This window comes from Thalassophryne amazonica, chromosome 18, assembly GCF_902500255.1.
Source record: "Thalassophryne amazonica chromosome 18, fThaAma1.1, whole genome shotgun sequence".
NCBI lineage: Eukaryota > Metazoa > Chordata > Actinopteri > Batrachoidiformes > Batrachoididae > Thalassophryne > Thalassophryne amazonica.
In genome coordinates this window covers 61,091,850-61,118,030 of record NC_047120.1, presented here as the reverse complement: position 1 = coordinate 61,118,030, position 26,181 = coordinate 61,091,850, and the positions used below count along the sequence as shown (strand labels likewise).

Genomic DNA, 26,181 nt, shown 5'->3' with positions numbered 1-26,181 from the left:
TTTCTGATTTTAGAGATATTGCGTAAATGCAAAAAAGCAGTCCTACATATTTGTTTAATATGCGCTTTGAATGACATATCCTGATCAAAAATGACTCCAAGATTTCTCACAGTATTACTAGAGGTCAGGGTAATGCCATCCAGAGTAAGGATCTGGTTAGACACCATGTTTCTAAGATTTGTGGGGCCAAGTACAATAACTTCAGTTTTATCTGAGTTTAAAAGCAGGAAATTAGAGGTCATCCATGTCTTTATGTCTGTAAGACAATCCTGCAGTTTAGCTAATTGGTGTGTGTCCTCTGGCTTCATGGATAGATAAAGCTGGGTATCATCTGCGTAACAATGAAAATTTAAGCAATACCATCTAATAATACTGCCTAAGGGAAGCATATATAAAGTGAATAAAATTGGTCCTAGCACAGAACCTTGTGGAACTCCATAATTAACTTTAGTCTGTGAAGAAGATTCCCCATTTACATGAACAAATTGTAATCTATTAGACAAATATGATTCAAACCACCGCAGCGCAGTGCCTTTAATACCTATGGCATGCTCTAATCTCTGTAATAAAATTTTATGGTCAACAGTATCAAAAGCAGCACTGAGGTCTAACAGAACAAGCACAGAGATGAGTCCACTGTCCGAGGCCATAAGAAGATCATTTGTAACCTTCACTAATGCTGTTTCTGTACTATGATGAATTCTAAAACCTGACTGAAACTCTTCAAATAGACCATTCCTCTGCAGATGATCAGTTAGCTGTTTTACAACTACCCTTTCAAGAATTTTTGAGAGAAAAGGAAGGTTGGAGATTGGCCTATAATTAGCTAAGATAGCTGGGTCAAGTGATGGCTTTTTAAGTAATGGTTTAATTACTGCCACCTTAAAAGCCTGTGGTACATAGCCAACTAACAAAGATAGATTGATCATATTTAAGATCGAAGCATTAAATAATGGTAGGGCTTCCTTGAGCAGCCTGGTAGGAATGGGGTCTAATAAACATGTTGATGGTTTGGATGAAGTAACTAATGAAAATAACTCAGACAGAACAATCGGAGAGAAAGAGTCTAACCAAATACCGGCATCACTGAAAGCAGCCAAAGATAACGATACGTCTTTGGGATGGTTATGAGTAATTTTTTCTCTAATAGTTAAAATTTTGTTAGCAAAGAAAGTCATGAAGTCATTACTAGTTAAAGTTAATGGAATACTCAGCTCAATAGAGCTCTGACTCTTTGTCAGCCTGGCTACAGTGCTGAAAAGAAACCTGGGGTTGTTCTTATTTTCTTCAATTAGTGATGAGTAGAAAGATGTCCTAGCTTTACGGAGGGCTTTTTTATAGAGCAACAGACTCTTTTTCCAGGCTAAGTGAAGATCTTCTAAATTAGTGAGACGCCATTTCCTCTCCAACTTACGGGTTATCTGCTTTAAGCTACGAGTTTGAGAGTTATACCACGGAGTCAGACACTTCTGATTTAAAGCTCTCTTTTTCAGAGGAGCTACAGCATCCAAAGTTGTCTTCAATGAGGATGTAAAACTATTGACGAGATACTCTATCTCCCTTACAGAGTTTAGGTAGCTACTCTGCACTGTGTTGTTATATGGCATTAGAGAACATAAAGAAGGAATCATATCCTTAAACCTAGTTACAGCGCTTTCTGAAAGACTTCTAGTGTAATGAAACTTATTCCCTACTGCTGGGTAGTCCATCAGAGTAAATGTAAATGTTATTAAGAAATGATCAGACAGAAGGGAGTTTTCAGGGAATACTGTTAAGTCTTCTATTTCCATACCATAAGTCAGAACAAGATCTAAGATATGATTATATATGGTATTATATATATATTAAATATGGTCTTTTTAGCACTACAGTATGTTTGCATGTAATAACAATGACCAAAGTGGCAAATAAATAAATAAATAAATCACAACTAGGGGCCAAAACCCCTTCAGGAAATTTTGAAGGTGCTTTCAGACTAAAACATTTAAAATTTTAAATTACGGCTTTAACTAATGTGCAAATCTCTGTGTAAACTGTGGAGGCGTTAACGATTTAAAGGGCTTGAAAGCAATTCATTAAGGAAGTCTTAATTCTCAGGTATATTTATTGTCTTCTTCATGGTCATGTTCAGGTTTGTGTTAATATTTCCAGAATTACCGTACACTGGCTTCAATAATTATCTGAGCTCGGATTAGCTAACTGTGCCCATAACTGGCCTGCGTGCTCTTACCGAGTTCAAACATTTGTAGACGGAGGTGGAGAAATCCGGACAAAGTGGTGTAGGGGTTCGTCTGGCCGGGGACGGAGCAAACATCATCGGCGGCCGGCAGCAGCAGCAGAAAAGAGACGCCATGACCAAGTTCCACCACTTCCTGACTGTACAGACGAAAGTGCTGAGCCTGAACACCAACAAGATTCAGATGAAACAGTAACTACCAGGATCATTTCTAGTCTTTTAAAATATCACAAGAATTTACAGTCTGCAAAACACCCAACATGCTCTGTAGACCCAGAGTCTGTAAAAAAACCCAAAAAACTCTCAGAATTTGAGATCTGGTCCTGAACTGGAGACTTGACCCATGTTGACAAGAAGAACCCAAAAATATCACTCTGGACGAACGACACGTGGTAAACTTTCACAGCTCACCAAACTTCAGTCTGTAAGGTTGATGGTCAAAGAGAGATGCAAAGCTTTGTTTCAACACTAATGAAGACAATGAGAAGTGAGAAGAAAGGGGGGGGGGGGGGTTGTAGAGCTGGTTTAACATTTCTGCATTGTGTTTCCCCACTCAGGGTGTGAACCCACAATCTCCTGGATGGAAGGCAGGCACTCTAGTGCCTTCCATCCAGGAGATTGTGGTTAAAACCTATGGTCTCTAGCGTCTGTTAATAGGGTGTCTGTTGCCATTTGGGGGTGAGGTTTATGGACCTCAATTGCAGAGCAACTCCTTGCTAAAAATGCCACAACAGAAAACACTGTTGATCACCTGAGAGCACCAAGGGTCTTGTCTCAGAAGGATGGTGACTGGTGTGGACCGAAAGGTTGTCCACTGTACAGCAGGGTTCAAGTCCAAATGTTAGGCAACTCTCATGTACATACACATGGAACATCCTTTCTTTCAGCTCCTTCAAATATCACCCCATCAACAAGTGTATGATGAAGCTCATATTTACTGTGGTAAGTGATATCTCAGTGTGGAAGACTTTTCTTGCTCTGTGATTGACTTCAGTGTCCTGATGTTTGAGTCTTACTGTATGGACATGAACCAGTGAGCTAAGGTGATGGCTGGATGTCTGTAGGTCTTTGGTACCAGGTCTCTTTGAAGCATCCTTGGGTCCCGCTGGAATGACTTTGTGTCAAATAAGCGGTTACTTAGTGAGACTCAGATGAGGAGGATCACTGACATTGTGAGGGAACATCAGCTATGACATTTTGTCCATGTGGTGTGGTTCGACTTTACCCTTGTGAAGCACCTTGGGGTGACTTGTGATTTTGTGCAACATAAATAAATTGAATTAAATTGAATTCTTGAGCGTCAAACATACGAGGCAGTCTGGCTGTACCTGGGGCAGAGGTAGGTTCATTTGTTTCAACAGGGATTTGATTGCAATCTGCAGCTCATAGAAGAGTAAAGGGGCGTGGCTTTCTGCTCTGGGCTCCGCACATTCGCTGGCTTGCACGGTCTGGTCTTTCTCACCTACAGCCGCCAGAGTCTGGATCCATTCCCACTCCTCTCTGAGTGCCAAAAACAAACAAAGATGACTTTACATTAAAACAAATGTAATTCCACTGTGGGACACAATCCAAGAATAAATAAGTTTCTAAAGCAAAAACTCTGGATAGTGCTTACTGAAAAATAATATGAAGATTAAAAATAAAATTAAAAAATACATAATTTCATCAGGTGGAAAATAAAACAAGTGAAACATGAACCTTGACTCATGGTCAGAAGGCCACGCCCACAACCCCCCCCAAAAAATCCAAACACCCTTTGATCAGAAAGAAACCTTGAGCAGAACCAGACACTACAGAAGAACCATGTGGGGTGACGTCTCCAAATATCATGCGTTTTGTCTAACCAGGAGTCTGAAACCAATGATATTCTGCAAAACCAAATCAGATCATCAGAACCGGATCCAGAGGCTGCGTTGGTGATTTTACTATATTTTTTTCTTTCTTGTTTTTCCCTCTGAGACTAGCATCCTGAACAACTTTTTTTTTTAATGGCAATTTTGTATTCTGATAAGATTTATATATATTTATACCATGGTCAGTGAGAATTCCATGTCTTATTGGTGTGCATTATTTTCGTGTATACGCACACATGGGTCGGTGAGTTAAGTCACTGCAATATCACTGCGCTCTGGTCGTCACCGTAGCAACGCGCAAATCAGTTGGCGCAGATCAGCTGTGTTTTGACAGGTGAATGACAGAAACGCGATAAAACATGGATTTCCAAGTGAATTTTAATATTTTTGGCCAAAATAAAACGTTTGAGGAATGGGAAGAGGAGGAGAGCAAACGAGAAGAACAGCAAAAGCAACGGCATAAAGATTTAACATCGGACGAGCTGGACAAGATTGAAGATGGGAAAGAAAAAGAGAACGATTGCCAAGGATGAAAATATCATGCGACTGGCATAAAATAGTCGCAAATACTTACGCATTTTTTTATCAAGTTCTGTTAAATAAATATTTGCGCGTTAGCTCACTGTGTGGGACCATGGTAGAAGCAGTAGAGGTGGGCGGATCGATCTTAATATCGATAATATCGATACCAATGCTGGTATTGATATTGAACGATCCTCGTGTAAAAAGATCGATGCTCAAGTTTTCTTTCTCTCCCGAACGCACTGACTGCTGCGCACGCAGATTCATCGAAGTCTACTCTCTGTCTGTAAGAGCAGCGCCCCCCCCCCGGTCTTTTGTTGTTGCGCAGTCACGTTGTTCAGTGGTACCAGCCAATTTTGTTGTGGTGTGTTAATTTTGTTGTATTGTGGTTTGTCAGCGCTCTACCTCAGGAGATTTTGTTTTAAGTTGTGTTGAGTGATGTTTTTTAAACAAAAATGTTGATTGTGATAATAAAGTATTTTGTTGTCACATACAATGTTTGGCGAAATTCGATCCTAGGTCTTTTGGATCCTTTGGATCTATGAAGCTTAAATATGAAAAAGTATCGGTATCTGTATCGATATCGGCGATACTGGGCCTGTATTTACTTGGTACTGGATCAATACCAAAATTCCCAGTATCCCCCACCTCTAATAAGCGGACTAAACAACTCGAAGCCGTGCATTATACGGTTTGAATGTACTTCGCGTTGTGGTGTTTTAGAGTCCGTATCGTGCATTCAAACCGTATAATGCACGGCTTCGAGTTGTTTAATCCTTACATACACATTATATATATATATATATTTTTTCTGTCTTTATTTCAGATTCAGTGTGTTTGTGGACATGCGGCTCGGTTTGGTTCTCACCCGTCCTGCTGCTGGTTTGTGTGTTTATAGGATTATTTTCCCCAAATGTCAAACGCTGAGTGTTTTTGGGTGTAAAATGGTCTCTCTGTATCCACCTCACCTGAGTAATCGCCTCCAACCAAAACAAACAAATAAACCAACAAGCAGCTCATTTACACAACAACGACTCACAGCACCCCCTTCTGCCCATTAAAGTCGCAGTCACCTCACTTCATTTGGTCTTCAAAAATTTATTTCTGCAAATGGTCTGCGCATTTCCCTCATGCTCCTGATTTCACACTGCCTGCAGCCTGAAGCTGAACTTCAGCCCACATCTTCATGGTTTCCAGGCACAATTTTGTTTTTGAAAGTTTGTGTGTCAGATGTTGATTTATTTTATTTTATGTGAGTTGGTGTATATGTTTCAGTAGACTGGAATAAACAGCAACAGGAAATTAAAAAGTAAAAACGCAAATTTTAAACACTTCTATACATCACTGCACCAAGTTGTAAACTTTGATGACCTCAGAAGAAGCCCTCGCAGAAATGTAAAAAGTTGACTAGCCACTTGAGGCTGGCCCCAAAACAGCGCCCATTCCCATAGGAGTTCAAGTCTAGAGCAGAAATAAACATGGTTACAGCCTGGTACAAAAACAGTTTTACGCTCTGTAGATAGTTTCTGCATCCATGACAACTGCAATATTCGTGCTAAGTGGAATACTCGTCTTATTTAATTTTGCATGCTAATGTTATTAGCACTTTTAGCAGCTGTCGGTAGCCTGATCCATTACTGAGAAAACAAGCAGTTCATTACTTTTAATGTCCACACCAAAGCAAATTGTTAGGAGAACAACTGTGCAGTCTCCAAAAATATGATTTAATAAAGACCCAAATCGAGGTCCTGTTATCTTAGGAAACGGAGAGTCGAAGAGACGGGCGTGATCAGACTTCTTTCATCACACACTGAGCCAATCGCATTTCACCCCTTTATACATTAAAGAGTTTATTGTGATGCTGCTGCTAATATGGCGACACTATGGGCTTCACATCAACTGTTCCGGGCCTCAATAGAAAACCTACTGGTGGATTTGTATATATGGAGTATATATAGAGCATAAAAGCCAGCCGGTAAACTGAGAGCTCCGCCTTCTAGTTCAGCAGCTTCTTCACCACAACACTGTGAAGCCACGCCCACATTACTCCTACCACCACCCCATTACACCTGTCAATACATAACAGTGTCATAAAGGGCATCAGCTCACAGTCAGGTCTCCCAGGGAAAAGGGGTAAGAGATCCAGGTTTAGAATGACTGCAAAGACCCGAAACAATCAGACACTCGGTCTGGAGCAGGATGAGCCTGAGAATGACCTCTCAATGTACAGAGAGGTCAACAGAGAGCATCTGGTCCCTAGGCCTACATTCAGGGGGATCTGGTAGAACTCAAGCTGAAGAAACCATGTGAGCTCTCCCCCTACAGGATGGAAAGGGATTGGTGCAATGCCTTTCAGGGGGCAGGTTGGACTGTTTCCCGGTCACAGGAGCTGGTTCCACCTGTAAATATTATTGTTTCTACTACAGGACAGACATGACCTTCCCACTAAGAGTCTTCCATTTGTTTCAAAGTAACTCTACAGTGGGCAGAACCCTGTACTGTTGTATAAGACTGCTAACAGATGGACACGAAACAAAACATCCTCCATGGTAACCTGGGAACATGATACCTTATCAGATGTCAGTCTTTAATCAGTCAGATTGAGTTTGGATCAAAGAAATCCCACAGTCTTCCTCTGATCCATCATCAAATCCCCTCATTTCCCACATGAGCAAACATTTTCCATTATCAGCTGAAGTCATCAACCAACACTTCGACCGAATATTTCCCCAACTTATGAAAATCCAGGAGTCTCTGGCACACTCAGTGGATTCAGTTCGATCTTTGGATCCAAACCAGAAAAAAAGGAGGGGAAAACCCACCCCGCCTGATCTGTCCGAGGTCGGGACGCAGCACTTACATTCCTACCGCAGAAGCAGAGGAGCATTTTAGGAATTCTTCCACCTGAGCTGGGACCACAATCAGATTGGACAGAACACAAGATAGATGTGAACACGTGGAATCCTGCTATCAGGATCCTGACGAAATCAGGTGTCACTCCACAGCTTCACATTCAGAAACACTCCGGCTGCTCTCCATCCAAAACTGTGAGCATCCAAATTTTCACGAAGAAACAGTCACTGAAGTCACAAACCGTCAGTAGCTTCTGTCACGTGACATATTTCCACGTTAAACAGGAATTTGGATAGGACAGTTTCAAAGTGGGCGGGGCAGCGTTGCATCTCATTTTTCACCTCTGATCCACTTGACTGATTAAAGGTCTCACACACGCCCGCTAGATGATACGATACATTGTCAAACATATCTACCTCTCCAAATAAATGGAACAGAAAAGGAATTTCTGGACAATGTTTTAAGAATATTTCAAAAACAGGCATAAGATCAGAGTCTGAAAAAAAACTAATTTCATTGTAACATGAAGACGGCTGCATATGTTTGGATTTTAAAACTGATTTACGAGTCAATTTAAGAAAGGAATGCCTAAGAAATGTCACTGTTCCAACACTTAGGGTTTGGATGGGTCAGACATCTGATTCCAATGCTTAGACAGATGGATAGATTTTAATGTCATTACCTGTGTCAGGCATCTGGTTGTGTTGCTTTGCATTTGGATCGGTCAGGCACTGGATCAAAACATTTTGCGTTTGGATCAGTCAGTGTCTCATGTGGACGTGCTGCGCTTGGAACGGTCATGCGTTCGATTCTGATGCGTTGAGTTTGGATCGGTAATGCATTGGAATCTGACATTTTGCATTTGGAGCAGTCAGGCATCTCATTCTGACGCGGTGCGTTTGGATCGGCAAGGCGTCTCATTCTGACGCGTTGCGTTTGGATCGGCAAGGCGTCTCATTCTGACGCGTTGCGTTTGGATCGGTCAGGCGTCTCATTCTGACGCGTTGCGTTTGGATCGATCAGGCATCTCATTCTGACGTGTTGCGTTTGGATCAGTCAGGCGTCTCATTCTGACGCGATGCATTTGGATCGGTCAAGTGTCTCATTCTGATGTGTTGCGTTTGGATCAGTCCGTTGTCTCATTCGGACGCGCTGCGTTTGGATCGGTCCGGTGTCTCATTTTGACGCGTTGCGTTTGAATCAATCACGTGTCTCATTCTGATGCTTTGCGTTTGGATCGGTCATGTGTTGGATTTTGACACATTGCATTTGGATCGGTCATGTGTTGGATTTTGACACATTACATTTGGATCGGTCATGTGTTGGATTTTGACACATTGCGTTTGGATCGGTCATGTGTTGGATTTTGACACATTGCGTTTGGATCGGTCATGTGTTGGATTTTGACACATTGCGTTTGGATTGGTCTTGTGTTGGATTTTGACACACTGCGTTTCGATCGGTCATGCGTTGGATTGTGATGCGTTGCGTTTCGATCGGTCGTGTTGGATTCCGACGCGTTGCGTTTGGATCGGTCAGGTGTCGGATTCTGACGCTTTGCTTTCGCCATTGTCAAGTGGCCCTTACTGAACTTCATTCACATTATTTTGGTTGCAGATGCACACGAAATAAAGTTTATGAAAAATGTAACAAAATGATGGAAAACTGGAAAATGTGTCCTCTGCTGTGTGCCATCTCCATGGTTCCATATGGACTGGTAAATTTTAACCCTCAGAGGCTTCCCTCAACATGTTCCACAAAACCTGTACAAGCCTGCTTGGATCAAGTACATCCCTAACTTTAGACACCAAAGACATAAAACATCTCAGACACATTTGTCCCACCTGGAGACATTGGCATTCTCTCGTATCCGGGTGTGGCACAGCATGTTTGGGGTCCGCTGGGATACCAGCACCTTGATCTGGTCAACGGAGCTGCTGAGCTTCAGGTATCCCAGGTAGAGGCCCGGAGCTAACCGGTGCATGCTGCGCCGATGATACGCTAAAATGTCCTTATGGGCAGAGACAGGAAGTAACATCCGTTACTTAGAAGTACCAGTTGGTTTCAGTAAAGAAGAAGCAGGAAAACCGATCAGTGTTAGGCTTGAGTCTCCCATGTGACTTCCGGCAAACTAACTGAAGCTGTCTCTGCTGTGCAGGTGTGAATATCTGACAGGACGTAGGAATAAAGCTTGCAGGGTGCATGATTAAATCAAAGATGCCCCGCCTACCTGCATGGTGATGATGAGGATATCCAGGGCATACGGTTCCTCGGGCGTGGACAGGCTCTTCCTCTGGCTCTGTAGTTTAGTCACCTGCATCCACTTCCCGCTGAACAGCGAGTGCTGGCTCTCCATGTCACGGATGGTCACCAGCAACACATTGCCATGGCGATCTTTGATGGGCTCGTAGTGGACCCGCCCCAAGTTGTGCGTTCCGAGGAGGTTCTGGATCCAGAGAAGATAAACTTATTCGGAGACATGCTTTAATAAAATTAATATACATTATAAAGTACAGAAAACAAAGAAAACCGTTGTTTGTGGTGAAGTCAGGATAAATGTATTGACAGTTTCTGACATGTTCTTTTGTTCCAGGTTGTGACAGAATCAGTTTATGGGACAAACGCTCCATGCAGTCTAATTACTGTTTCCTGTTCACCTCAAAATCTCAACATATCTTTGCCAGACCGGAACATTTAATCTTTGACACCTTTGTGAAAAGGTCATGTGAACATCAGAGAGGATCCAGATTCTGCTGCATCTCAGAAAAAACATCTCAGATACACCTGAGATGTTTTTGTGTAAATTTTAATTAAAGGTTTTTTGTTGTTTTTTTTTCCCCACACACGATAAAAAATAAATTGCAATTCAGTTTACACATAAATCACAGTCTGCTCCTGTTCATTCATAATTTAAAAAAGACTCGATGAGACGTAACTGCAGCTATTTACATATTTACATTTGATTAAAGCTAATGAGTCATGGACACTGTGAGACTGACTTGCAGCTGTCCAGCGGCAGTGAGCATCTTGTGGCGCGCCTGCAGTGTGGACGAGGAGGACATGGACACGGACATGCTCTGTCTGAGCCATCGCACGTCCTCCCACATACAGGACAGCTGGAAACACACAACAACCACAGTATCAATCAACTTTCTGACACGCCCAATCAATGTTTTCTCTCACTGGCTCGCCCAATCTCTCTCTCTCTATACCCTCTCCGTCTCTCTCTCTCCCTCTCTCACTGGCACGCCCCGTCTCTCTCTCTCTCTCTCACTGGCACGGCCCGTCTCTCTCTCTCTCTCTCACTGGCACGGCCCCGTCTCTCTCTCTCTCTCTCTCTCTCTCTCTCTCAGTGGCTCGCCCCGTCTCTCTCTCTCTCTCTCTCCCTCCCTCTCTCTCTCTCCCTCTCTCTTGCTCTCTCTCTCTCTCTCCCTCCCTCTCTCTCCCTCTCTCTTGCTCTCTCTCTCTCTCTCCCTCCCTCTCTCTCTCTCTCCCTTGCTCTCTCTCTCTCTCTCTCCCTCTCTCTCCCTCTCTCTGGCTCGCCCCGTCTGTCTGTCTGTCTCACTCTCTCTCACTGGCTCGCCCCGTCTCTCTCTCTCTCTCTCACAGGCTCGCCCCGTCTGTCTGTCTGTCTCACTCTCTCTCACTGGCTCGCGCCGTCTCTCTCTCTCTCCCTCTCTCACTGGCTCGCACCGTCTCTCTCTCTCTCTCTCCCTCTGTCACTGGCACGCCCCATCTCTCTCTCTCTCTCACTGGCACGCCCCATCTCGCTCTCTCTCTCTCTCTGGCTTGCCCCATCTCGCTCTCTCTCTCTCTCTGGCTTGCCCCGTCTCTCTCTCTCCTTCTCTCTGTCTCCCCCGTCTGTCTCTCTCTCTCTCGCTCTCTCACTGGCTCACCCAGTCTCTCTCTCACTTTTGCTCTCTCACTGGCTCGCCTCGTCTCTCTCTCGCTTTTGCTCTCTCACTGGCTCGCCCGTCTCTCTCTCGCTTTTGCTCTCTCACTGGCTCGCCCCGTCTCTCTCTCTCTCTCCTCTCTCTCTCTCTCTCTCTCTTGCTCTCTCCCTCTCTCTGGCTCGCCCCGTCTGTCTGTCTGTCTCACTCTCTCTCACTGGCTCGCCCCGTCTGTCTGTCTGTCTCACTCTCTCTCACTGGCTCGCCCCATCTCTCTCTCGCTTTCGCTCTCTCACAGGCTCGCCCCGTCTCTCTCTCTCGCTCTCTCACAGGCTCGCCCCGTCTCTCTCTCTCTCTCACAGGCTCGCCCCATCTCTCTCTCTCTCTCACAGGCTCGCCCCATCTCTCTCTTTCTTTCTCTCTCGCCCCATCTCTCTCTTTCTTTCTCTCTCTCTCTTTCTGGTTCGCACCCCCCCCCCCCCCCCACACACACACACACACACACACACACACATGCACACCTGGAATCTAACCTGGTCTATGTTCTGGCAGTCAAACTTCTATCCCACTGATCCACCTGCTCCACAGAGTTACATAAAATCATTTGCTGTATTTCTTATGCGCTTCAGTTGCAGATTTTCCATTTGCTGAATTAAATGTTGGAGTTGTACCTTAGTGAACCACATGAAGTCCTGCATGAGGGAGCTGCTGTAGGAGTCGTCCACTTCCACAATGGGAATCTGCTCCTCCGCCGTCACCAGCAAACTGTCCTTATGGTAGAAGACCGCCGCCAGGTAGATCCCCCTGAACATCCACAACAACGGTTCAGTCCACACCACGTTTGTCACGCTGACACTAACGACAAAAACCGTTTGTTTGCAGAAGGAACTCTTTAAGAATCACTCATTTAAAACACTCCCTTCATTTTAGATTGTCCAGCTTCAAAGCAGTTTGATTTCAGTTCATCCTACAGTTTACTAAAGCAGCTTCTTGTTTGTCCCATTGGCTATCATCACTAACTGTGGAGCATGAAAACACGTCCAGCGGGTGGCAACAGTGAGTCTGTGAATGTAAAAAATAAAACAAGTCAAAATGAACCAACCTTTTGAGGGTTTTCACAAATTTATTGGAGGAGTTGAAGAGATGTTTGAGACTTCTAGAGACAGACTGTTTTCTGCTGGGGTTCTGCAGCTTGGAGGAGTCTGAGGGAGGAGGAGAGGAAGCAAGAGAGGAAGAAGGAGGTAAAACATGAAGCAGAGTGAAAAAGACTGTTTCCATCTACATCCTGCTGACTGATGGAGGAGAATGGAAGACAGACTATCCTTGGGACAGAGGACAATATGAATCTTCCTCTGAATTTTCTTTTCATCCTTTTCATTAACAGCCTTGGGTTATGATGTCATAAAATACACGTTCTCTTCTCTGTGGGATGTGGAGGTCAGAAGATTTTACTGTTTTTACCATATTTTCCCGAAAAATAAGTTGCACCTGTCAAAGATGCCCCATGAAGAGGGAAAAAACATATAGAAGTCAGACTAAAGTTATACTTTTTTCTCTATTATCAGCATTGTTGTAATGTACTTTTATTTTAGGCATTTATTCTTTTATTATTGGAGTTTATTTTCTTATTTTCTTTAGTCCTTTCATTCCTGGTAACATCCTATCCACTACTACAAGCAACAGGTTTACCGTCGGGTCCCACAGCAGCCTGTATTCAAGGTTCTTAAAATGGAGCAATATCACCACCTGGTGGACATTGTCCATTAATGTAGTTACAATAGAAGGGCTCTTGTATAAATAGTTTAGTAAGACCCGGACCCGGTGCCATGAGGAGGCGTTTGGGGGCCACGCCCCCTCACGTCATCAACCTCGCCCCCTCGGATGTTAGAGTTATCAAAAAATAAAAATAAAAATAAAAAAGAAAGAAAAAGAAATACTGGAAAATATAGCAAAATATTAGTTATTCAATAATATCACATATTTAACAAATAAACCAAATTAATTAACTAAAGTAATTAATTTTAAAACAAACAGATATGGCGTGTGTCTGTGTTCAAGCGATTTGATAAGTTGAGGGTTGCGCTTGTCAGTGCGGCAGAGGGCATGCTCAATTTATTCAAGCAGTGTCAAAGGCCTTTCACACTACAAGCTTCAGCGCGACGCTTTAACGCTTCCCAACGCGTTGTAACGCCAGATTATTGATCAGCTAACGTTAGCTTAGCTTTTTAGCACAGTTGATCTGAGTGAATGCTTTAATTTGTAGATGGTTCAGTCTTTCTTATTTTTACCAAATAAAGCTACAGCTTTTTTCAGACACCACAAAAGCTCAACTTTAAATAACTTATTTTTTCGGGCGTTTTTTTCCATCTTTTTTTTTTTTTTTGCCATTTTTTCTCCTTTTTTATATATAAACTGTTTACTGTTTCTTTATATTTAAAGAAATATTTTTATTTGTCCCAATCAGGAACATTTGCTGTGCAGACAACCAAACTTCCACTGTTGAGCTGAACACCACGAAGTCCAGTCGAAAGAAAACATCTCTGCTCTTCAAAATAGGACAAAAGTGTCTTCAGCAACACCACCAGAGTTCAAAGCTGCAGAAGAGACCTTCATCTGGTCCCGAGAATCCAGCAGAACATCACCTGCTTCTAAATAAAAGGTTCTTTGAACAGCAACTGTTTTATTATTTTTTAAAAAGCTGTTTCATTTTATATTTTAACAATAAATGAACGGATCATTAAAAATGTGCATGAAATCAAAGTCAAAAGACATTTGCACAGGTAGAAGCTCTCCACTTATTGTGCTCAAATTCATATTTTAGAAATGACTCCTGATAATATTAAAGGCAATTACATATTTTGACGAAATTACAAGTTTAAATGACTATAAAAAAATTCATCATGAGGTTTATGTCACAGAAATCCTATTTTACAATCACACTGCAGTCATTGTTAAATTATTTCCTTTTGCAGTTATAATAAACATTTGTATTTATTTAGTGTTTGTTTTTCTGGTTGAAATGAGATATAAATAATCTACCAGACTTTAAAAATGTACAAGTTTCCATGTTATTTTATTTGTCTAAAAATAAATGTCTGAGGTTCCTTATGTTAAACAAGAAATTATCTAATCTGAAATAACAGGTGGTTTTAATTTACAGATGAAAGGTTTCTAAAGAACCATTTATTGATTTATTTAGCTATTTTAATTACAAGTGTTCTAAACTTTTTTTTAACAGTAATCAGAAATTTTGAGGTAACAAACAACAACAAAAAAAACATTTCCAATGATTTTTCTTCAGAAAACTGCTCTATAAATGAGCAGTCCTGTCACACAATGTTTTGACGCACCTCCGCTCGACAGACTTATCTGCCATGCACCTCATCTCGACAGAACACCTGTTGTGGTATGCAGGAGATCACTTTACCGAGGGTCTATACGTTCAAATAATAATTTAAAAAATACTGTCATCACTCTTTACTCTTAGTCAGTCTCTTACAACGGTGTAGCCTAAATACATGCGCTTTCCAGGAGCGCACCCAATTCATTACGCAAACTCAGAGGCACGTCCCCTACGGTGCGCACTTTTTTTGTGATAAACTCATCGCCCCCTTAATATTTTTTTTTCTGGCGCCGGGTTTGGCAAGACCTCCCAAACAAATAGCAACTTACACTCAGTGTTCTTGGAACATGTTTGGTGATTTTGAATTTATTTATTGTCAAATATGAACCTAGATGCAAAAACTGGGTGGGATTATTCCATAGCTTCATTGGTCATCATACCGAGACATTAGTGGCCACCACACCAAGGGGGCATGCAACTTCAAACACACCTGCTCCTGATTTCCATCCTGCATGTGATGATAAGATTATCCCCTGCAACAAGCCCAGAGCGGTCCAGCAGGTGGCAGACAGGTCTATGGGAAATTACACAAGCATCTTTCTGGTTTGTCAGTAGATGCTGATGATGTGTTCCTTTCATTTGGAGACTTGGGGGAGGATCACACTTTTTGTTTATGAGTTATCCAGTCTGGACACATTTCTGCATTTATTCCTAAGCTCTGACACACCCTAGAAAAAGGTTCTTTCTCTTCAAGACTCTGTGCAGAATCAGTTTTTGGTGGCCCACACCGTGTGTTTACAGGGTGAGCTGCAGGGCTGAGTAATTCTCCCATGATGCCAAGAGGACTGCAGGTTATCTTATCACCCGTTCAGCCGTCTCTCTCGGTTTTTGATCCCATGAGGATGGCGGTGTGCAGCCATGCAGATCTGCAGCACTCTTTCTTCTCAGGCTAATTAAGCATCACATGATTACCGGTCTGTAAACATTTGGCAGACGGCGACGGCACACAAATGTTCTGTGACGCTCACAAACATGTCAGAGAGCGACCGCTCTGCCCGGAGGCTCGCCGATTAACCGGAAATGCTATGTCAGGACATTCTGATCCAAATAGGTATTGGCTGAATCTTTAGATTCATGTTTACAAAAACAAATGTTGGAAACAAAAAACATAAAGCTTGAAAACAGTCAGGAGACAGTTTTGTATCTGTGGAGGATCATTCTCAGCATCATTACGAGCCCACTTTCATCCTTAGGAATAAAATCAGCCACTCAAGCTCAAAGTAATGTGAAACGTCTGCACGCTCACTTTGATTATTTAACTTTCAACTTTAATATTCTGTGATGAACAATAAGAAACGCTGTGTTACCATGGTTACAGCTCTCACCATCACCTGATGGATGACCTCGTGGAGTCGGTTTTTGTCTGGACGCAACAAGGGCGACTAAAGAGTTGCGATGCGAATAGGCCAACTTCGTCCGCTGAGTCCAGATCGATACGCGTTCTGGCGCGTCAGGATTTCATGGCCTTTTCAGGCAGACAGACTCACTGCGGTGTGGTTCGGCTCAAATTGCAGCTCTGGGTTCATTTCTCGATGTAAAATTGCCACCTTCTTGCTGTTAAGTGGTAATTAAATTCTGTATCTGAGGAGCTGCTTTTGTTCAGACTCTGCATGACTGCAGCGCTCATGTACTCTGTCCTTTAAAATGCTCTTTCCAGCACCTCCAAAGCTTCAAATCATTATGTTTCTGCAGAGCTAATGAACACATTTTTCCATCACCTTGACCAGCGTTTCATCAGAAAAGCAACCTTTTTCTTTCAGCTGAATGCCTGAAAGAGAAGTAGCAGAAATCTGCACAGCGTCTGAACACTGAGCAAGTCCTCAACAAGTCATTCAGACTCCTTAAAACATTTGCAGTAATCAGAACATTCGCAGTACTCTAAAGCTTCTTTGAATAATGGCCTCTGTGGATCTGCATTTGTATCTCTGCAGGCGGATCGCGTTTGACCAACTGATGAAATCAACACAAGAGCCGAACGAGTGTGCTGAACGCTGCGCTCGCTTTTAGGAATGAATCAGATTAATTTGATCTGTAGCACCTGACAAAAGCTGCAGGATGCTCAGGGATAGACAAACATCTTTCTGGCAGGATGCTGCTAACGCGTTCACGCGAACATAAACCGGCCGTATGCTAGACGAGATCACGTAGCTGCAGGAGCATACAGCATAGAGAAAACATATCGTTTTACAGCATCTGTGGAATGAGTGACCGGTTTGTGTGTGTGGCTGAGTTCAGACCGGTGCTATATTTACTGTATTACATCATAACATGTGGCACATACATGTTATTACAGGCAGAAAGTCCCACAGGGACGCACGGACACATATACACGTTTGCACGTGACAGATGGGCAATTCTATGGTAACGGATTTACAATCGGAGCACATTTTTAATGGGGAGCTAAAATATGGCCAGATTTTCCCGTCGTCGTAATTCCATTACCATAGAATCACCCAGATGCAATGACACACTCACCTGATTCACCTAATAACCCAAAGACCATCACACCGCCAAAACACCAAACCATCTCTTTCCTGGCTCCGTCCACCTAATGCTGCGTTTACAAATAACGAATGCCACGAAGTACACATTCTTGGCCGCTGAACACGAATGTGATGATTCAGGGCAGAGGCGTCAGGTGTCCTCAGGAACTGCTGCAACCTGTTACCACACGTTACGATTAATGGCACGTGTTGCTAGAGAATTATCAGGAACCATTACGCACGGTCAAGAATAATGTTCCGCGCTGTTGCGCGCTATTGCGCGTAACAGCGTATCGTTAAGTTCTGTCACGTTGTGAACGAGGTGAATTGTCTCCACACACACACACCCATATTCATCCAACCGAATTCAGATCGCTCCAGTTTTTAAGAAGAACTTTGTGACTGCATGCGTAGTTGGGCTCTGTGCCATGGAGTGGCGCAGAGAGGAGGAGGAGGACAGAGCCAGATGTGTGGCTTCATGTGGCTCTCGTCTCGCGCATTTTACCAAACATCAGGCACATGCAGCAGGTGGAACACCTGCAGGAGCGCACTGAAGAGCACTGAATTTAGACTTTTAGCCGACTTGGTGTCAGCAATCAAACTGAATGTTGTGCAGCAAGGTTTAATTGTGTGCGCGCTTCTTCCTCCGCCGGACTAGAGGAGGTGCAGAGATGTCTGGCTGCATGTGAGTCTCCTCTCGCTCCTCTGGCTCAGACTCGTTCTCTCGCTCATCGGTTACAACAGCAAGTGGAACACCTGCAGGAGCGTCCTGAGGAGCTTCAGCAGGAACTGTGGAACGACACTTGGAGCCGAGTTTAATTGTGGGCACGTGACAGAAAACTGATTCATCGTGGCGCGCAGTGAAATGTGACGCCACGTTACAAGTCGTGTCAAAACTTGACAGTTTCCGTGTCACTTCGTAATAACATGCGACAGTTTGGGCTCCAAGAACTATCACAGGAACCACTACGAATGTTGTCATGTTCTATTAAGGATCAATACTCATCAAGATGGATCAATATGCTCAATTGCAACCTCCACGACGTGAGATGAAATGAGGGTGGTGTGTGACATTCATGTAAGATTTTTTGACAGGCAAAAACATGCTCCACGAATATCAAGAATATCACGCACCAACACACACTATTAAGAAACCTATTCAGATGCGTTAAGTCACATTAAGAATGTCAGGAATGTGTCACAAATGACAGAAAAATGACATTCATAACGCGTCTTGGTTATGTGTAAACGCACCTTTACATTCTGCGCATCAAAAAAAATCTTTTTTTTTGTAAAAAATATATTTTTTGTTTCTTTTTTTTAAAGGATTTCGAACAGTAAATCATTCTGAATGTTGATGAACAGGCATCAATAATACTGCTGTGCCAAAGACGCATTCATCCATTCACTGGCTACAAAACAACAACATCACTGAGAAGTAGTAGTAGTGACTGTACCGTCACTAGCAGTAGTACTACTAGTAGAGCTCCTAGTTGTAGTAGTCAAGGTGTGTGGACTCAAATGTGTGATCCCCCGCCCATTTACTGATAATTTATAAATAAACAAACTAAATACAAAATTCTTACATAAACCATATTTCTGTTTCTGGGCTATGGTGTCGAACTGCAGGATGACGAGGAGCTCATGCAGCTTCTGGACGGATTCAAGTACTGTCAGTACGCGTCATTTCTCCACAGCGGAGTTCATCTACTGGAAGCGGTAGCAGCGACATGGAGGATTAACATACCAGAAGGCCAACAGTTCCAACTCCAAATGTCTCCTGAGGACACAACAGACCAGTTCTCTACCTGTGCCTAACTGCTTCAATTTTTATTACATACAGTTCTTCAATGATACATATAACTTAGAAGAAAAATTCTGTACTGCTGAAAATGTGGCAACAGTATGTCAAACTCAAACTACAGCAGTTTATGGGATTTAAATAAGCAGTGGTGAGTGAGGCTTTGACGGCCACCAGACGGGCTTTTGGAAATTCACACAAGTGAAAACATATCAATTTGTAGGCAACTTCGACCACACCTGCTCCTAATTTCCATCATGCATGGGATGTCTGTATGAGTTTATTCCCTGCAACAATCCCAGACATGTCCAGCAGGCGGCAGACAGGTCTACGGCAAATTACATAAGCACAACAAAGTTGGTTTTCCAGATGTATATTGGGATTTTGTCTGTGAGAGAAACCATCAGGTTTATTGGTTCAACTTCTTTCCAAATGTCCTTGATTTTGTCCTTTAATGCTGATCAGTCTAAACTTTAATGGCAGGAGCGGACTGGATGATTAGTTTTCTGATTTGTTTTGCTGGTGGACTCTGACGTGCTGGTTTTGGCCGACTCACCTCCACAGCAGAAGTGGGTGTGCGTGGCTCGGACCTGCTGCAGAAGACGTTCCATGGCCTCGATGTGACCTTGTCTTTTAGGCTCTCGACCGTCAATTTCTCTCCATTCTGAACATATGGAAGAAACAAAGAAATCCACGCACACCCTTTGTACTGGATCCAACAGGACACCACAAAACACAGAACTCTGTGGACGCTGACAGATGACAGGCTCAAATCACAGCAGACTGATGGTTTGAGATTTTATTGTACATGTCAGTTTTAAAAAAGTGATTGTTCTTTTGACGTATTTACGCTCTTGAGCTTCTGCACATCTGAAGGCACTCTGGGAACTTGTTTCTCTTTCACTGTGAATGTGGACGCTGTCGAAGCACACAACCACATAACACTTTCTTTTATTGCTTCAGACATGCACCCATCTCAACACAAGCTACATAAATGTATGAAAGCAAACAGACACCCACGCGCCGCAGCGCCGAGCCACATGAATGTGCAGAAAGAGAGTCGTGACTGAGAGATAAAACCTGTGTTCCAAACCCAAGGTTATCAGATCCACAAGCACTCACAGCTACAACTATCTGCTCGTCAGCAGACTCGCCTCTAACAGCCGCTACAAAGGAGTGAACTCAAAGCAGCTTTAAGACAAAATATGTCTTCTTGTCCTTCTTCAATGTCAGTGGTCAGAAGAATATCAGCTTCTGCAAAGTTTAAGACATTTGAACACGGTGGCACGGTGGGCTTAGTGGTTAGCACTGTTGCCTCACACCAAAAAGGTTATGGGATCACTTCCAGCCTTGGCCTTTCTGTGTTGGGTTTGGAAGAAATTAATTTTTCCCACAAAATTTAACACACAATACCCCATAATGACAATGTGATTTTTTTTTTTTTTTTTTTAGATTTTTGCAAATTTATTAAAAATAAAAAAAATGAAGAAATCACATGTACATAAGTATTCACAGCCTTTGTCATGAAGCTTAAAATTGAGCTCAGGTGCATTCTTTTTCCACTGATCATCCTTGAGATGTTTCTACGGCTTAATTGGAGTCCACCTGAGGCAAATTCAGTTGATTGGACATGATTTGGAAAGACACACACCTGTCTACATATAAGGTCCCATACCTGATAGAGCTTGCGAGGTGCTGCAAAGGAATAGGCAAAACAGCACAAAGATAGGTGCACCAAGCTTGTGGCATCATATTCAAGAAGACTTGAGGCTGTAATTGCTGCTAAAGGTGTATCAACAAAGCATTGATCATCGTGTGAAAATTTATTGTTTGTACATGTGATTCCTTAGCTTTTCATTTTTAATAAATTTGCAAAAATTTCAAAAAAAAACTTTCATGTTTGTCATTATGGGGTGCTGTGAGTGGAATTTTGAGGGGAAAAAATGAATTTCACCCATTTTGGAATAAGGCTGTAACATACAAAAGGTGGAAAAAAATTAACCACTGTGAATACTTTCTGGACCCAATGTAGTTCTGCCAGTGCCCAACAGGACTGTCTACGTGTCACTAAGGAGCTGAAGTTCAGGCTGTGTGTCCCTAACAACCTGAATTTTAGGTTACATGTCCTTAATGAGCTGAATTTTAGGTTGCATGATCTTAATAAGCTGAAGTTCAAGTGGGGGTGCTGTTTCATCAAAGTAAAAATAATATGGAAACCAACCGGAGACACTGTAAAAATATCAATTTAAGAAAAATGATCCACATCAGCTCCTCACTGATCCACCTGGAGGCCAAATTTTACAGACGTGGTCGTCTTTTTGAGGAAGCCTATGAAATGACTAAAGTCAAGTGGGAACATCAGGAGCAGTGAGCAAACTAGAGTTGTGTCAGGAAGAACATCCGGCATAAAACCAGTGCCAGATCCCATAGTGATCCAGTATGGATCCACTGTGGTTACCCAAAGCAACCAAGGGGGCGGAAAGAAAAGAGAAAAGCCATAGTTTTAGTTTACTGGAAGTGTCATCAAGTAACAGTTAACAGGTTACTTTATTTAAGGTAGATTTGCTTGCAGCCAACATCCAATCCACATACAGGAAACACACTGTTACACCACATATTTGACATAAAATTATGTTACAAATAAATACCATTAAAAATAATTTAAAATAACTGAAGGTAAAAGTAAAGATAAAAGTGCTCAAGGTTCTGACAAGTCTAGGGCATTTAAAAGGAAGAGATCAGTAAAAAACAGTAAAAATCCATGTGCAATAGCAGCTACTACTTATTCAGTTCAATGATAGCAGCGGGAACAAAGCTATTTCTGTTCATCATTTTAATATAAAGCCTGTACAAGTATTAGGTGCTGTGACTGAGAGCATCATTTCACACGTATATAATCACAAGAATTAGATGATTTACGACTACATACAGCTCAAAAATTAAAGAAAAGGCAAAAAGAAAAACTTACCAGACGGAGCTGCAGATGGAGGGAGGGAGGAAGCGTACGGACCCCAGCCTTTCATGTTATACGCCGACAACCGGACATAGTACAGCCGACCCTTTAAAAAAAATACAAAAATGTAAGATGATACATGAAAGAAAAATCTGATCAACTGTATTTAGAAAGAAAAATAAGAGGATGTTACAATTTACGTTTCTTATTTCACATCGTATGTAAGTGTACTTGTTTCTAGAGTGATTAGTGCAGCAGCTAAGAGAATATTTAGAGCAAAATCGTGCAAATGGTGATACAAGCACCAAAGTTGGCACAAATACTCCTTAGACATTACTCTTTTGAACAAACTGACTGGCCACTTGAATTTTCAATAGGCGGCCAGGTAGGGGTCAATTGAAGAATTACACTGGGATCAAAATTAAAAATGCTCAAATCATTTTGAAAACTAAACCACATTATTTGTCTGATTGTCAAGATTCCAAAAAGGTGTAGTTTGGACTGCCTATGACTGAATGATCAGGAGTTATGGGGTAAAAACAGCAAAAATGGTGACAAAGGTCAGTGTCAGTTTGTACAGGGGTCAAAAGTTAAAGTTCCTTCAATTATGGTAAAAAAAAAAGAAAAAGAAAAAAAGATGCAAATTATTAGCCGAGTTAACAGGGTTTTAAAAAGAAATAGTCTGGACCATGTATCATGCTTAGTTATGTTATGGGGTAACATATGTCACATGTCATAGAATCCAATGGACGCTGAGCTTGTTTGACCTTTACTTTGGAGACCAAACATTCAACACATTCAAAACTATTCCATTTATTAATCCTATTAGCTCAACCAATAATTTGCATGACTTTTTACCATAATTGAAGGAACTTTAACTTTTGACCCCTGTACAAACTGAAACTGACCTTTGTCACCATTTTTGCTGTTTTTACCCCATAACTCCTGATCATTCAGTCATAGACAGTCCAAACTACACCTTTTTGGAATCTTGACAATCAGACAAATAATGTGGTGTAGTTTTCAAAATGATTTGAGCAATTTTAATTTTGACCCCTTTGTAATTCTTCAACTGACCCCCTACCTGGCTGCCTATTGAAAATTCAAGTGGCCAGTCTTTTTTTTTTTCCTCCAAAAGAGTAATGTCTAAGGAGTATTTGTGCCAACTTTGGTGCTTGTATCACCATTTGCACGATTGCTTCAGTTATCTGCTGCACTAGAAAGGTTCCTGGTTCAAAGCCACCCAACCTATTCTCCATGTAATGTGGAGCTCTGTCATCTGGCGTAAAACTTGTGCCAAATCAACATGCAGTTCTGTGGTGACCCCGAGTGAAAAAGGGAGAAGCCGAAGAGATTCACCCTGTAAAATACAGTGCATAAATGGATAAAAGTCCATCCCCTTCAGCTGAGCCAGAAGGCGGGACTTTCAGTTTATCAGTCAATTTCTGCGCCTATCCTCACTTATGGTCATGAACTTTGGGTAATGACCGGAAGAATAAGGATGCTGATACAAGTGGCAGAAATGAGATTTCTCCAGGGACTGGGGATGGTCCAGGTTGGTGACCTCAGAATTGCATCTCTGCTTTTTTTTGGATGATGAAGTTGTGATGATGGCTTCATCAGACTGTGACCTCTGATGTGCACTGAGCAGGTTTGATGCAGAGTGTGAAGTGACTAGGATTAGGATGAGCACCTCCAAACCTGTCAAAAAAGGGTGGATTGAGTTATTGCTCCAAGTGAGGGAGTTCAAGTTTTGGAGGCCTGTTCAAAAGTTGGGGTAACTTGGGGCGTGAGATCGACAGATAGGTTTGGGCTGCATCTGAGGTCCTGCAGATGATGTATAGGACTGCTGTGGTGAAGAAAGATCTCTGCCAGAAAGTAAAGTTCTCAATTTACACTCCTATCCTCACCTACAGTCATGACCTTTGGGTAATGACCAAAAGAACATGATCCAAGCAGCGAAAATGAGTTGACGCTATCGGGTGTCTGGGCTTAGACTCAACTCAAGGACAAGGTGAGAAGCTCGAATATCCAGGAGGGACTCTGAGTAGAGCTGCTGCTTCTTCACATCAAAAGGACCTAGCTGAGGTGGTTCAGGCATCTGGTGAGGATGTCCCCTGGTCCTGATGGAGGTCTTCCACATACATTCAACTGGGAGGAGGCCTGGAAGGATTATATTTTGTGTGTGTGTGTGTGTGTGTATATATATATATATATATATATATATATATATATATGTGTGTGTGTGTGTGTGTGTGTGTGTGTGTGTGTATTACAAGGTTTTATTTTAACATCAACAAAACTTTGTAAAAACTTTAATTTTTACAGCAATAAAGTTTTATTTTGATAAAAAAAAGAGTGATATTTTCACTAAAAAAGTTATAACTATCACAATCACATTACAATTTCATGAAAATAAATTTACAATTTTAGGAGATAAACACGTAAAACATCACTAAAATGCAGATAAATGTTCAAGAGTTTTTATATAAATATTCCAACAACAACAAAAATGAAATAATAATTCACTTCTTGTCATATTATCTTGTACAAGCTTAAATTTGTGCTAAATTTGTCATGTCATTCCAGTTTTGTTCTTGAAAAGTATACTTTAGTTGTCCAAATATTCTCATGTGTATGTAGATTTTAGTTTGATTGCTTCAGTTAAAATCCGATAAATCAATTAGAAAACCTTCAAACATAAAACAGGCCAATAATTTATTATACTAGGTTTCTTAAAATAAAGTCAAAATAGACACTAAAATTTGCCTTTTCACAACTAGTTGTTACTTAATCATGAAGAAATTAAAAATATATATTAACATATTTTTTAAAGTGCATAAATTGAGGCGCACAAACATTCATTTCATTTATCGGCTCCTCTCTTTATTAATCCAGTGCTTTGTTTTCAGACCGTTTCGGGGGGTGTGAATGCAGCACGCCGCCTGCGGAGGCTCCAAATGGCAAATGATGTGCATATTTAAGTGGCAAACACTGATGCGCTCAGCGGTGAAATTTCCAAATGTCATCGCAGTCATTCAGCAAAGTGTCAGGAACACCGCTGTGCGTGAGCAACACCAAGGATTAAGTTTCAGGGGTGGAGTTTACCAGCTATATAGTTAAGGTCACGCAGAAAATCTGTGCTGTGCGCTCATTACAAACATAATCCTTTAAAAAGGCAGGAAAAAATGCAGAAAAGTGCACCATAATGACAAAGTCAATGATTCAACAGTAAGTCAAATGTCGAGCTGTCTCGTTCACCACAACACTCAAATTTCATTTTGATTGCTCGTCTTAAGTGCCTTGCATGAAAGAAAACAAACCCACATATTTAAGCTCCCCTTTGGGTTCAGACAAACGGGAAAAGTTCAAACTTAAAAGCACTGTTTTTCAACATCATGCACACAGCAATAAATCTGCAGAAAACATTCAGACTGCATCACGTGGGTCGACTGTTGCTATGGTGATGAGAAGAGGGAGGCAAAGCGTTCTCACCGTGCTCAGGCCGCTGATGGTGAATTTCAAGGACTGCAGGTTATCCAGTAGCGCATCTCCAGCCAGCAGCGAGAAATCCTTCAAACAGCTCCACTCCACTTTGAACACAATCAGAAAGCCGTGTCACAAATCATTTCTGCTGAATTAATAACCGCTGAAGTAAAAGCAGCTTCAACGCATCATCAAAAAAGTTGTTTAAAGACCTATACAAGTTTCACATTTATAGAGCGATGAAGAAAAGGCAACTTATCTGATTAATTATTTGGTTAAATGGCAAAAAAGTACAAAAAAATGAAGTAAAAAAATTTTAACCACAGCTCTATGAATTCAAATCAAATCAAATCAAATCAGTTTTATTTATATAGCGCCAAATCACAACAAACAGTTGCCCCAAGGCGCCTTATATTGTAAGGCAAGGCCATACAATAATTACGGAAAAACCCCAACGGTCAAAACGACCCCCTGTGAGCAAGCACTTGGCTACAGTGGGAAGGAAAAACTCCCTTTTAACAGGAAGAAACCTCCAGCAGAACCAGGCTCAGGGAGCGGAAGTCTTCTGCTGGTACTGGTTGGGGCTGAGGGAGAGAACCAGGAAAAAGACATGCTGTGGAGGGGAGCAGAGATCAATCACTAATGATTAAATGCAGAGTGGTGCATACAGAGCAAAAAGAGAAAGAAACACTCAGTGCATC

The 26,181-nt window shown here is 42.0% G+C and overlaps 1 protein-coding gene across 2 annotated transcripts in view; it reads right to left on the bottom strand.

Moving 5' to 3' along the window:
- The window catches only part of ankfn1 (ankyrin repeat and fibronectin type III domain containing 1), a 106,637-nt gene that overhangs the window by 20,277 nt on the left and 60,179 nt on the right, over positions 1–26,181 (bottom strand). For both annotated transcript variants that reach the window (XM_034193303.1, XM_034193302.1), the window contains exons 12-21: positions 25,490–25,587; positions 22,010–22,100; positions 19,598–19,705; positions 12,457–12,556; positions 12,026–12,158; positions 10,464–10,580; positions 9,695–9,910; positions 9,309–9,475; positions 3,565–3,736; positions 2,231–2,399 (exon numbers count right to left, since the gene is read on the bottom strand). In XM_034193303.1, coding sequence (XP_034049194.1) covers positions 2,231–2,399; positions 3,565–3,736; positions 9,309–9,475; positions 9,695–9,910; positions 10,464–10,580; positions 12,026–12,158; positions 12,457–12,556; positions 19,598–19,705; positions 22,010–22,100; positions 25,490–25,587 — 1,371 coding nt within the window. The remainder of the gene's footprint in view (positions 1–2,230; positions 2,400–3,564; positions 3,737–9,308; positions 9,476–9,694; positions 9,911–10,463; positions 10,581–12,025; positions 12,159–12,456; positions 12,557–19,597; positions 19,706–22,009; positions 22,101–25,489; positions 25,588–26,181) is intronic.